The sequence below is a fragment of the Lithobates pipiens genome, unplaced genomic scaffold (assembly GCF_037356315.1).
Source record: "Lithobates pipiens isolate NorthernLeopardFrog02 unplaced genomic scaffold, aLitPip1_a1.2 Scaffold_47, whole genome shotgun sequence".
Taxonomy (NCBI): domain Eukaryota; kingdom Metazoa; phylum Chordata; class Amphibia; order Anura; family Ranidae; genus Lithobates; species Lithobates pipiens.
In genome coordinates this window covers 5,727,613-5,741,586 of record NW_027507871.1, presented here as the reverse complement: position 1 = coordinate 5,741,586, position 13,974 = coordinate 5,727,613, and the positions used below count along the sequence as shown (strand labels likewise).

The 13,974-nt window shown below is 54.2% G+C and overlaps 1 protein-coding gene across 3 annotated transcripts in view; it reads left to right on the top strand.

Moving 5' to 3' along the window:
• NECAP1 (NECAP endocytosis associated 1) overlaps window positions 1-13,974 on the top strand; it is a 55,316-nt gene that overhangs the window by 27,872 nt on the left and 13,470 nt on the right. For all 3 annotated transcript variants that reach the window (XM_077467149.1, XM_077467148.1, XM_077467147.1), the window contains exon 7: window positions 7,881-7,971. In XM_077467149.1, coding sequence (XP_077323275.1) covers window positions 7,881-7,971 — 91 coding nt within the window. The remainder of the gene's footprint in view (window positions 1-7,880; window positions 7,972-13,974) is intronic.

Here is a 13,974-nt window from a genome sequence, read left to right as displayed (position 1 = left end):
CCATTCCGTTGCATCAGGAGCCCCATTCCGTTGCATCAGGAGCCCCATTCCGTTGCATCAGGAGCCCCATTCCGCCCCATTCCGTTGCATCAGGAGCCCCATTCCGCCCCATTCCGTTGCATCAGGAGCCCCATTCCGTTGCATCAGGAGCCCCATTCCGTTGCATCAGGAGCCCCATTCCGTTGCATCAGGAGCCCCATTCCGCCCCATTCCGTTGCATCAGGAGCCCCATTCCGCCCCATTCCGTTGCATCAGGAGCCCCATTCCGTTGCATCAGGAGCCCCATTCCGTTACATCAGGAGCCCCATTCCGTTGCATCGGGAGCCCCATTCCGCCCCATTCCGTTGCATCAGGAGCCCCATTCCGTTGCATCAGGAGCCCCATTCCGCCCCATTCCGTTGCATCAGGAGCCCCATTCCGCCCCATTCCGTTGCATCAGGAGCCCCATTCCGCCCCATTCCGTTGCATCAGGAGCCCCATTCCGTTGCATCAGGAGCCCCATTCCGCCCCATTCCGTTGCATCAGGAGCCCCATTCCGTTGCATCAGGAGCCCCATTCAGCCCCATTCCGTTGCATCAGGAGCCCCATTCCGTTGCATCAGGAGCCCCATTCAGCCCCATTCCGTGGCATCAGGAGCCCCATTCCGTGGCATCAGGAGCCCTATTCCGTTGCATCAGGAGCCCCATTCCGTTGCATCAGGAGCCCCATTCCGCCCCATTCCGTTGCATCAGGAGCCCCATTCCGCCCCATTCCGTTGCATCAGGAGCCCCATTCCGTTGCATCAGGAGCCCCATTCCGTTGCATCAGGAGCCCCATTCCGTTGCATCAGGAGCCCCATTCCGTTGCATCAGGAGCCCCATTCCGCCCCATTCCGTTGCATCAGGAGCCCCATTCCGCCCCATTCCGTTGCATCAGGAGCCCCATTCCGTTGCATCAGGAGCCCCATTCCGTTGCATCAGGAGCCCCATTCCGTTGCATCAGGAGCCCCATTCCGTTGCATCAGGAGCCCCATTCCGTTGCATCAGGAGCCCCATTCCGTTGCATCAGGAGCCCCATTCCGCCCCATTCCGTTGCATCAGGAGCCCCATTCCGCCCCATTCCGTTGCATCAGGAGCCCCATTCCGTTGCATCAGGAGCCCCATTCCGTTACATCAGGAGCCCCATTCCGTTGCATCAGGAGCCCCATTCCGTTGCATCAGGAGCCCCATTCCGTTGCATCAGGAGCCCCATTCCGTTGCATCAGGAGCCCCATTCCGTTGCATCAGGAGCCCCATTCCGTTGCATCAGGAGCCCCATTCCGTTCCATCAGGAGCCCCATTCCGTTCCATCAGGAGCCCCATTCCGTTCCATCAGGAGCCCCATTCCGCCCCATTCCGTTGCATCAGGAGCCCCATTCCGTTGCATCAGGAGCCCCATTCCGTTGCATCAGGAGCCCCATTCCGTTGCATCAGGAGCCCCATTCCGTTGCATCAGGAGCCCCATTCCGCCCCATTCCGTTGCATCAGGAGCCCCATTCCGTTGCATCAGGAGCCCCATTCCGTTGCATCAGGAGCCCCATTCCGTTGCATCAGGAGCCCCATTCCGCCCCATTCCGTGGCATCAGGAGCCCCATTCCGTGGCATCAGGAGCCCCATTCCGTTGCATCAGGAGCCCCATTCCGTTGCATCAGGAGCCCCATTCCGCCCCATTCCGTTGCATCAGGAGCCCCATTCCGCCCCATTCCGTTGCATCAGGAGCCCCATTCCGCCCCATTCCGTTGCATCAGGAGCCCCATTCCGTTGCATCAGGAGCCCCATTCCGTTGCATCAGGAGCCCCATTCCGTTGCATCAGGAGCCCCATTCCGTTGCATCAGGAGCCCCATTCCGTTGCATCAGGAGCCCCATTCCGTTGCATCAGGAGCCCCATTCCGCCCCATTCCGTTGCATCAGGAGCCCCATTCCGCCCCATTCCGTTGCATCAGGAGCCCCATTCCGCCCCATTCCGTTGCATCAGGAGCCCCATTCCGTTGCATCAGGAGCCCCATTCCGTTGCATCAGGAGCCCCATTCCGTTGCATCAGGAGCCCCATTCCGCCCCATTCCGTTGCATCAGGAGCCCCATTCCGTTGCATCAGGAGCCCCATTCCGTTGCATCAGGAGCCCCATTCCGTGGCATCAGGAGCCCCATTCCGTGGCATCAGGAGCCCCATTCCGTGGCATCAGGAGCCCCATTCCGTTGCATCAGGAGCCCCATTCCGCCCCATTCCGTTGCATCAGGAGCCCCATTCCGTTGCATCAGGAGCCCCATTCCGTTGCATCAGGAGCCCCATTCCGCCCCATTCCGTTGCATCAGGAGCCCCATTCCGTTGCATCAGGAGCCCCATTCCGCCCCATTCCGTTGCATCAGGAGCCCCATTCCGTTGCATCAGGAGCCCCATTCCGTTGCATCAGGAGCCCCATTCCGCCCCATTCCGTTGCATCAGGAGCCCCATTCCGCCCCATTCCGTTGCATCAGGAGCCCCATTCCGTTGCATCAGGAGCCCCATTCCGTTGCATCAGGAGCCCCATTCCGCCCCATTCCGTTGCATCAGGAGCCCCATTCCGTTGCATCAGGAGCCCCATTCCGTTGCATCAGGAGCCCCATTCCGCCCCATTCCGTTGCATCAGGAGCCCCATTCCGCCCCATTCCGTTGCATCAGGAGCCCCATTCCGTTGCATCAGGAGCCCCATTCCGCCCCATTCCGTTGCATCAGGAGCCCCATTCCGCCCCATTCCGTTGCATCAGGAGCCCCATTCCGCCTCATTCCGTTGCATCAGGAGCCCCATTCCGTTGCATCAGGAGCCCCATTCCGTTGCATCAGGAGCCCCATTCCGCCCCATTCCGTTGCATCAGGAGCCCCATTCCGTTGCATCAGGAGCCCCATTCCGCCCCATTCCGTTGCATCAGGAGCCCCATTCCGCCCCATTCCGTTGCATCAGGAGCCCCATTCCGTTGCATCAGGAGCCCCATTCCGCCCCATTCCGTTGCATCAGGAGCCCCATTCCGTTGCATCAGGAGCCCCATTCTGTTGCATCAGGAGCCCCATTCCGCCCCATTCCGTTGCATCAGGAGCCCCATTCCGTTGCATCAGGAGCCCCATTCCGTTGCATCAGGAGCCCCATTCCGCCCCATTCCGTTGCATCAGGAGCCCCATTCCGTTGCATCAGGAGCCCCATTCCGTTGCATCAGGAGCCCCATTCCGCCCCATTCCGTTGCATCAGGAGCCCCATTCCGTTGCATCAGGAGCCCCATTCCGCCCCATTCCGTTGCATCAGGAGCCCCATTCCGCCCCATTCCGTTGCATCAGGAGCCCCATTCCGCCCCATTCCGTTGCATCAGGAGCCCCATTCCGTTGCATCAGGAGCCCCATTCCGTTGCATCAGGAGCCCCATTCCGCCCCATTCCGTTGCATCAGGAGCCCCATTCCGCCCCATTCCGTTGCATCAGGAGCCCCATTCCGCCCCATTCCGTTGCATCAGGAGCCCCATTCCGCCCCATTCCGTTGCATCAGGAGCCCCATTCCGTTGCATCAGGAGCCCCATTCCGTTGCATCAGGAGCCCCATTCCGCCCCATTCCGTTGCATCAGGAGCCCCATTCCGCCCCATTCCGTTGCATCAGGAGCCCCATTCCGCCCCATTCCGTTGCATCAGGAGCCCCATTCCGTTGCATCAGGAGCCCCATTCCGTTGCATCAGGAGCCCCATTCCGTTGCATCAGGAGCCCCATTCCGTTGCATCAGGAGCCCCATTCCGCCCCATTCCGTTGCATCAGGAGCCCCATTCCGCCCCATTCCGTTGCATCAGGAGCCCCATTCCGCCCCATTCCGTTGCATCAGGAGCCCCATTCCGTTGCATCAGGAGCCCCATTCCGTTGCATCAGGAGCCCCATTCCGTTGCATCAGGAGCCCTATTCCGTTGCATCAGGAGCCCCATTCCGTTGCATCAGGAGCCCCATTCCGTTGCATCAGGAGCCCCATTCCGTTGCATCAGGAGCCCCATTCCGCCCCATTCCGTTGCATCAGGAGCCCCATTCCGCCCCATTCCGTTGCATCAGGAGCCCCATTCCGCCCCATTCCGTTGCATCAGGAGCCCCATTCCGCCCCATTCCGTTGCATCAGGAGCCCCATTCCGTTGCATCAGGAGCCCCATTCCGTTGCATCAGGAGCCCCATTCCGTTGCATCAGGAGCCCCATTCCGTTGCATCAGGAGCCCCATTCCGTTGCATCAGGAGCCCCATTCCGTTGCATCAGGAGCCCCATTCCGTTGCATCAGGAGCCCCATTCCGTTGCATCAGGAGCCCCATTCCGTTGCATCAGGAGCCCCATTCCGTTGCATCAGGAGCCCCATTCCGTTGCATCAGGAGCCCCATTCCGTTGCATCAGGAGCCCCATTCCGTTGCATCAGGAGCCCCATTCCGCCCCATTCCGTTGCATCAGGAGCCCCATTCCGTTGCATCAGGAGCCCCATTCCGCCCCATTCCGTTGCATCAGGAGCCCCATTCCGCCCCATTCCGTTGCATCAGGAGCCCCATTCCGCCCCATTCCGTTGCATCAGGAGCCCCATTCCGTTGCATCAGGAGCCCCATTCCGCCCCATTCCGTTGCATCAGGAGCCCCATTCCGCCCCATTCCGTTGCATCAGGAGCCCCATTCCGTTGCATCAGGAGCCCCATTCCGCCCCATTCCGTTGCATCAGGAGCCCCATTCCGTTGCATCAGGAGCCCCATTCCGTTGCATCAGGAGCCCCATTCCGTTGCATCAGGAGCCCCATTCCGTTGCATCAGGAGCCCCATTCCGTTGCATCAGGAGCCCCATTCCGCCCCATTCCGTTGCATCAGGAGCCCCATTCCGTTGCATCAGGAGCCCCATTCCGCCCCATTCCGTTGCATCAGGAGCCCCATTCCGCCCCATTCCGTTGCATCAGGAGCCCCATTCCGCCCCATTCCGTTGCATCAGGAGCCCCATTCCGTTGCATCAGGAGCCCCATTCCGTTGCATCAGGAGCCCCATTCCGTTGCATCAGGAGCCCCATTCCGTTGCATCAGGAGCCCCATTCCGTTGCATCAGGAGCCCCATTCCGTTGCATCAGGAGCCCCATTCCGTTGCATCAGGAGCCCCATTCCGTTGCATCAGGAGCCCCATTCCGTTGCATCAGGAGCCCCATTCCGTTGCATCAGGAGCCCCATTCCGTTGCATCAGGAGCCCCATTCCGTTCCATCAGGAGCCCCATTCCGTTCCATCAGGAGCCCCATTCCCTTCCATCAGGAGCCCCATTCCGCCCCATTCCGTTGCATCAGGAGCCCCATTCCGTTGCATCAGGAGCCCCATTCCCCCATTCCGTTGCATCAGGAGCCCCATTCCGTTGCATCAGGAGCCCCATTCCGCCCCATTCCGTTGCATCAGGAGCCCCATTCCGTTGCATCAGGAGCCCCATTCCGCCCCATTCCGTTGCATCAGGAGCCCCATTCCGTTGCATCAGGAGCCCCATTCCGCCCCATTCCGTGGCATCAGGAGCCCCATTCCGTGGCATCAGGAGCCCCATTCCGTGGCATCAGGAGCCCCATTCCGTTGCATCAGGAGCCCCATTCCGCCCCATTCCGTTGCATCAGGAGCCCCATTCCGCCCCATTCCGTTGCATCAGGAGCCCCATTCCGCCCCATTCCGTTGCATCAGGAGCCCCATTCCGTTGCATCAGGAGCCCCATTCCGTTGCATCAGGAGCCCCATTCCGTTGCATCAGGAGCCCCATTCCGCCCCATTCCGTTGCATCAGGAGCCCCATTCCGCCCCATTCCGTTGCATCAGGAGCCCCATTCCGTTACATCAGGAGCCCCATTCCGTTGCATCAGGAGCCCCATTCCGCCCCATTCCGTTGCATCAGGAGCCCCATTCCGTTGCATCAGGAGCCCCATTCCGCCCCATTCCGTTGCATCAGGAGCCCCATTCCGCCCCATTCCGTTGCATCAGGAGCCCCATTCCGCCCCATTCCGTTGCATCAGGAGCCCCATTCCGTTGCATCAGGAGCCCCATTCCGTTGCATCAGGAGCCCCATTCCGCCCCATTCCGTTGCATCAGGAGCCCCATTCCGCCCCATTCCGTTGCATCAGGAGCCCCATTCCGCCCCATTCCGTTGCATCAGGAGCCCCATTCCGTTGCATCAGGAGCCCCATTCCGTTGCATCAGGAGCCCCATTCCGTTGCATCAGGAGCCCCATTCCGTTGCATCAGGAGCCCCATTCCGTTGCATCAGGAGCCCCATTCCGCCCCATTCCGTTGCATCAGGAGCCCCATTCCGTTGCATCAGGAGCCCCATTCCGTTGCATCAGGAGCCCCATTCCGTTGCATCAGGAGCCCCATTCCGTTGCATCAGGAGCCCCATTCCGTTGCATCAGGAGCCCCATTCCGTGGCATCAGGAGCCCCATTCCGTGGCATCAGGAGCCCCATTCCGCCCCATTCCGTTGCATCAGGAGCCCCATTCCGCCCCATTCCGTTGCATCAGGAGCCCCATTCCGTTGCATCAGGAGCCCCATTCCGCCCCATTCCGTTGCATCAGGAGCCCCATTCCGTTGCATCAGGAGCCCCATTCCGTTGCATCAGGAGCCCCATTCCGTTGCATCAGGAGCCCCATTCCGTTGCATCAGGAGCCCCATTCCGCCCCATTCCGTTGCATCAGGAGCCCCATTCCGTTGCATCAGGAGCCCCATTCCGTTGCATCAGGAGCCCCATTCCGTTGCATCAGGAGCCCCATTCCGTTGCATCAGGAGCCCCATTCCGTTGCATCAGGAGCCCCATTCCGTTGCATCAGGAGCCCCATTCCGTTGCATCAGGAGCCCCATTCCGTTGCATCAGGAGCCCCATTCCGCCCCATTCCGTTGCATCAGGAGCCCCATTCCGCCCCATTCCGTTGCATCAGGAGCCCCATTCCGTTGCATCAGGAGCCCCATTCCGTTGCATCAGGAGCCCCATTCCGTTGCATCAGGAGCCCCATTCCGCCCCATTCCGTTGCATCAGGAGCCCCATTCCGCCCCATTCCGTTGCATCAGGAGCCCCATTCCGCCCCATTCCGTTGCATCAGGAGCCCCATTCCATTGCATCAGGAGCCCCATTCCGTTGCATCAGGAGCCCCATTCCGCCCCATTCCGTTGCATCAGGAGCCCCATTCCGCCCCATTCCGTTGCATCAGGAGCCCCATTCCGTTGCATCAGGAGCCCCATTCCGTTGCATCAGGAGCCCCATTCCGTTGCATCAGGAGCCCCATTCCGTTGCATCAGGAGCCCCATTCCGCCCCATTCCGTTGCATCAGGAGCCCCATTCCGCCCCATTCCGTTGCATCAGGAGCCCCATTCCGCCCCATTCCGTTGCATCAGGAGCCCCATTCCGTTCCATCAGGAGCCCCATTCCGCCCCATTCCGTTGCATCAGGAGCCCCATTCCGTTCCATCAGGAGCCCCATTCCGCCCCATTCCGTTGCATCAGGAGCCCCATTCCATTTCGCTCCGTTCCATCAGGTATTCATGTAGTGTGTGAGCAGCTGTTTGAATGTGCTGGTGACTACTATCCACGCTGTTTAGCATGGCTGGGAGATATATATATATATATATACTCTTTTTATTTTTTATCCTTCAAGTTTTAGGTCCCCAAACCTCCTCCTCCCCCTTCTTTCTTTGGAAATCCTCATCCAAGTCCCGCACTTCAGAGGACCCCCTTACTAGAAGTGTTGATTCTTTGTACCTTGCAGTGTTTTGATTTTTGTCTTGATAAGACTCTTGTTCTATGTATAGAGAGGAACAACTCAGAACATATTAAATGTTTAGCTTTTTGGTTTCTATAAATGTGATGAATCCTTCATAATATGTTCTTCCTCCTCAGATATCCTGCTAGATTTGGGCTCCCCGCTTTCAGCACCTAAAGTCCCCGCCCCCTCAGCAGACCTGTGGGGTGATTTCAGTACCGCCAGCAGGTGAGAACCTTTTACAGATGATTTATTATATTATGATCTGATGAGGGCTGAAATATATTCCTCCTGACATCTGATAATAGCATGTGTTTTCTGGAGGTAGATCTGACCATCGTACAGAGGGGCAAATACTGAACTGAGCGCAACAACACAATTTTAGCTTTCAAAGATGTACCCTAACATTTTATTTATTCCCCCCCCCCCAGTTGTCCTGTAACACTAGCCGCAGTGTTGAATAGGAATGCTCGCTTCTTTCTGCGTTCCTCTTGCTGGTGTTTGCCTTGGACAGGTGCTGGGAGCCAGAGAGAGGCGCTCGCTAGCAAAATGGCGATCTCCTGTCTATCTATGGTGTTGGGTGCCTGTGTCCCGAGGAGGGATGCCCTCTGCAACTTTGCAGCTGGCTTTACAGAGACCTATGAAGATGGGACAAAGGGAATGTACTTTGTCCCATCAGGAACTGAATAATGTACAAAAAAATTATATTTTTGTAATTGCGCTTTAAAAATAAGTGCCAACCTTTTTGCTAACGTTAGCTGAAAGCTCACCGAACCCCCCCCCCCCCCCTTTTTTTTTTTTTTTTTTTTTTTGCATGTGTAGTGGAGTGCCCCAGTTTTTAGACTTAACGCATGGGCAGAAAGCCCCTGTATGTAGATTTAGGCCCCTTTCACACTGGGGCGGTGCGGCCCTTTTACCGTTGTTTTAGCTGCGGGCACTAGCGGGGTGGTTTTAAACCCCGCTAGCGGCCGAAAAAGGGTTAAAATCGCCACAGCAGCGGCGCTTTGCCGGCGGTATTGCCGCGCTGTCCCATTGATTTCAATGGGTAGGAGCTGTTTAGGAACGGTGAATACACCGCTCCTTCACCGCTCCAAAGATGCGGCTAGCAGGACTTTTTTTATACCCTCCTGCCAGTGCACCGGAGGGCTTTCACACTGGAGTGAAAGGGGCCGGTTTTTTCAGGTGCTACACAGGCGCTATTTTTAGCGCTGTAACGCCTGAAAACTGCCCCAGTGTGAAAGGGGGCCTTACTGCATGAATAGAGAACCCCTATGTATAGAGACACTACAAGAGTGGAGAGCCCCTATTTATAGACTCACTACGTAAGCGACGAACCCCCTGTTTTTATTTAGGTACCATCTTGTTGCTATGGGTAACACATCCATTAAAAGTGAGCTGAAGTCTCCCTTCTAGTATCCATTCTTATTGCATGCATTTAGTGTGGAGAGACCTGTCTTATAGACGTGCCACACAAGCGAAGAGGCCATGTTTAATGACATACCACATGAGTGGAGAGCTTATTTTTTTATTTTGACATACCACACGAGCAGAGAGCCCCCGGTTTACTGACATACCAAGTATGCGGATGGGCCTTCTGTTTGTTGACATACCACATGTGCAGGGAGCCTCCTTTTTTAAGACATACCACACAAGAAAAGTATCACAGTTTATAGGGACCATACAGGAGCGGCGACCCCCCCCCCCCCCCCCCCATTTTATAGAGAACACATGAGCAGAGAGTCCCCTATTTTATAGGGATAACATGTGAGCGGCGAGTCCCCGCCCCCCCCCCCCCCCCCCCCCCCCCCGTTTTTATAGACATGCCGCACATTCCTAATGCCTTGTACACTGCCGCAGATTTGTATATTAAATGTCTAAACGCGATAACTGGGTGATATATTTTGGTGATCTGTTCTCTCTCTCGTTTCGCATTCTTACCACTCGGATCTATAAACAGATCTTTAGTCTCAGCGATAACAAACGTTCCTCGGGAATACATCAATAATTCTGAACATCTCCATACGCCAAGTCCCAAATAATCAGATCTTTGCCGGCGCACAGACCCAGCTAGACTCGGCTCTCACAGGAGCTGCAGGACTGTGGAAGATTACACTTTGGTTCAGGCACAAGCAAAAGCCCAACCACAATCGGTCTGCAGCCCTCGCTGTTCAGGGTGGCATGCTGGGACTTGTAGCTCCCTGGTGGCTGGAGAGCCTGGGGGGGGGGGGGGGTGCATGTGTCTGATATATGGTGCTGGGAGATCTTTATAATACTCTGGCTTTGTGTCTGTGCACACTTACATTTAATTGCACTTAGATTGCCTTTGCATCTTATTTCTGTTTGGACTTTTATTTTTTATTTTTTTAGCTGAAAATCACGTTTCTATTGTAATTTACAGCCGTGGCCAAAAGTTTTGAGAATGACACAAATATTATCACAAAGTCTGCAGCTTCAGTGTTTCTTAGATCCTTTTTGTCAGATGTCATTATGGGATACTGAAGTATAATTACAAGCATTCCAGAAGTGTCCGAGGCTTTTATTGACAATGACATGAAGTTTATGTGAGGGCTTCCTTGGGTTGGAGTCCATGGCGCAGAGATGTAGGCTCACCCTTGCAAATAGACATAGCCCACGGTAACAAAGAGATAAGCTACCTGGGCTGTGAATCTGTGCACAGGGGGGGCTTGACAGAAATCTGCCAAAGGATTGTCCAGGTAAAGCCGTAGTCGGGGATTCCAGAAATCAGAATAAACTATATACAAGCCAGGGTCAGAAGCCGGGGTCAGTCTTGGAACACTGTAACAGGAACACGGAAACCTTTGGCGACAAGAGACAATGAACTGACAAAAGCCCTTAGAGCAGTGTTTCTCAAATCCAGTCCTCAGGCCCCCCCCAACAGGTCATGTTTTCAGGTTTTCCATTATTTTTCACAGGTGATTTGATCAGTTTCACTGCCTTAGCAATTACCACAGCCATTTCATCTGAGGGAAATCCTGAAAACATGACCTGTTGGGGGGGCCTGAGGACTGGATTTGAGAAACACTGCCTTAGAGTGAGGCAGTGCTTTATACCCAGGTGATTGGATAAACTGCCTCAGCTGAACCAGGAGTGAAAGGTACTAATCACAACAAGATCCAGAGTATGGTCCTAGTATTTTATGCAGAACTGTGCAAAGCTGGAAAGCAGGCTGAAAGGAACTGAAGTGTGGCTCAGAGGCAAGGTAACGGGAGCACTCAACATGCAGTCATAGGTTCAATACCTCTTTTGAGCCACTTGGGGTGTGAGCACACTTGGCCGTCTGCATGGCACGGTAGGGACCGTGACAGTTTATGCAGAGAGTCAATATTTGTAGTAGTGGCCTTTCTTTTTTTTCCTGACCTCCTGCAGTTCCCCTTCTGCACTTCTGGGCCACATCCTGACTGATGGCCGCAACCCCATTCTTGCATAATCAATGCTTGGAATTTATCAGAACTTTGTGGGGGTTTTTTTGTTCACCCGCCTCTTGGCGATTAACCACAAATTCTTAATGAAGGTCTGGGGGAGTTTCCTGGTCATGGACCCAAAATTTCCATGTTTTGTTCCCCAAACAACTTGGTTATGAATTTTGCCCTATGGTAAGGTTCTCCACCATGCTGGAGAAGGCATTGTTCCTCACCACACTGTTCTTGGATGGTTGGGAGAAGTTGCTCTTGGAGGAGGTTTTTGTCCCATTCTGTATTTGTGGCAAAATTTTGAGTGAGCCCCCCACTCTCTTGTCTGAGAAGCGACCCCCCCCCCCCCCCCACCCATAAATGGTCTCGGGATGCATGACACGGGACTGATAGCGCTCACCTTTTCTTCTCTGGACAAGGTTTATTCTGGATGCCTTTAAACAATCATGGAATTCATCAGAGAAAATGACTTTCCTCCAGTCCTCAGCAGTCCAATCCTTTTGTAGAATATCAGTCTGTCCCTGATGATTTTCCTGGAGAGAAGCGGCTTCTTGGCTGCCCTTCTTGACACCAGACCGTCCTCCAAAAGTCTTCTCCTCACTGTACGTGCCGATATCTTCACACCTTCCTGTTGCCATTCCTGAGCAAGCTCTGCACTGGTGGTGCCTCCAATCCCGCAGCTGAATCAACTGTCCTGGCACTTGCTGGACTTTCTTGGGTGCCCTGAAGCTTTCTTCACGACAATTGAACCTCCTCTCCTTTTTGAAGTTCTTCATGATCCCATAAATGGTTAATTTAGGTTTAATCTTAGTAGCAGCAATATCCTTGCCTGTGAATCCCCTTTTTGTACAAAGCAATAATGACTGCACGTGTTTCCTTGCAGGTAACCATGTTTAGCAGAGGAACAACAATGATTTCAAGCACCACCCTCTTTTTAAAGCTTCCAGTCAATTATTCTGAGGCTGGGTTTACACTGGTGTGACACACGCTCCAACTTTGGGACCTGTGTAAATCAATGGTTCCCTATGAGTGACCTCTTAACTGGTCCGACTTTGAAAAAGGTTCCTGCACTTCTTTGGTCCTACTTCAGCCCATTGAATATCGCTGAAGTTGGATCCTCGTCCTGACAATCCGACATTGTGATTACAGCAGCAGTAAAAGGAATTTGTCACACTGGGATTGTTTTGATTGGTCAAAGTCGTGGACAAGTCGTACGATCTCAAAGTCGGATCAAAATCTTATCTTGTTCATTCAAGTTGGATGGATGTTGCAGGGCAAGGTTGGGGTGACAGTCATGTCGTACCAGTGTGAACCCAGCCTGAATCGGCTTAACATAGTGATTTCCAGCCTTGTCCTCGTCAACGCTAACACCTGTGTTTTAATGTAAGAATTGCTGACATGTCAGCCGGTCCTTTTTGTGGCCGGGCTGAAATTTGTTGGAAATATGTGTGGTGTTGTGTTTGTGGTTTTTTTTTTTTTTTTTTTTTTTTTTAAAGGAGAAGTACGGGGGAAAGCTGGTTTGGCTGTACTTCTCCTGTGGCTCACAGGAGTGCAGTTCATTCGGCACCCCTGTGACCAGTTTTCAGCAGACAGAGGGCTGAGGTCACAGAGCCGTTCCACATGCCTGGACCGGCACCCGGCTCAGCCTCTTGGGAGAGCCTGAGCCAGCTGCTCCCACCCCCTCCACAGCCCAGTGCTCCAGTAAGCATATGGGGGGGGGAGACAGAGCAGAGAGCTGCTGACTGTTACCAGCTCTCTGCTTGGGAAAACCTGAGAACCGAGCGATCTGTGAGGTTTGATTGCACCGGTTCTCAATGTTTGAGGCGCCGGGGCGACAGATGCAGCATTCACTCACCTAGGTAAGTATGAATCAAGTGTGTGTGTGTGTGTGTGTGTGTGTGTGTGTGTAAATAAATTATATTATATTCAAATTTTCATGGCAAAGAGGGGCGTTAGCAATTAAATTGCAATTCATCTGATCGCTCTTCATAACATTCTAGCGCATATGCAAATTGCCGTCATAAAAACAGCAGACTTTGTGAAAATTAATATTTGTGTCATTCTCAAAACTTTTGCCCACGGCTGTATACACATTGAGGTTTTAAAGGGACCCTGTCAGTTACAAAAGAGCCGGACTGAAGGTTCCCTGCAGTAGAAGAAGCATTATACAGGCCTCTCCCTCTCCCTCTCCCTAGCCCTGCAGCATCCACAGACCTCAGCGTTTCACACTTCTAATACAGGGGTTGACAAATTTTGCTTGGAATCTAGGAGCCAGGTCCGTGTCGACGATCTGGACCTGTCCCTGGCCTGACATGGAGACGAGTGAGGGAAGATAGCCCCCCATATATGAGATCACCTCTCATTGGACACACCGCTTGAGTGCTAAATGGCCGCTGTGATTGGCCATTTAGCATGATCTGTGACTGGCTGTATCCAAGGGACACGGCCAACGCAGAACTTCCCCGATGCGCCCCCATGGCGGCGTGCAGAGGGGAAGTAAACGGGAGGATGTCCAGGGACGCCCTCCCGGCAATTGGTGTCCACGCTGTAGACGTCTTTCGTCTATAGTGCGGGCACGAAGTGGTTAACAATAGAATGTGACTTTTTATTTCCGCCATATTCCCGCTTATTTACTGCCACATCCCTGCTAAGGGTTCGATCAGGTCCGCCTGAAAAACTGACAGGTGAACCTGATCAGACAGCCCTTGTGAAAGGGGCCAAGCAGGTAGGATTACAAATAATAATTTTTTTTTCATTAATTAATTTTTTTTTACTTTAAAAAATAAAAGGTATTATGAAA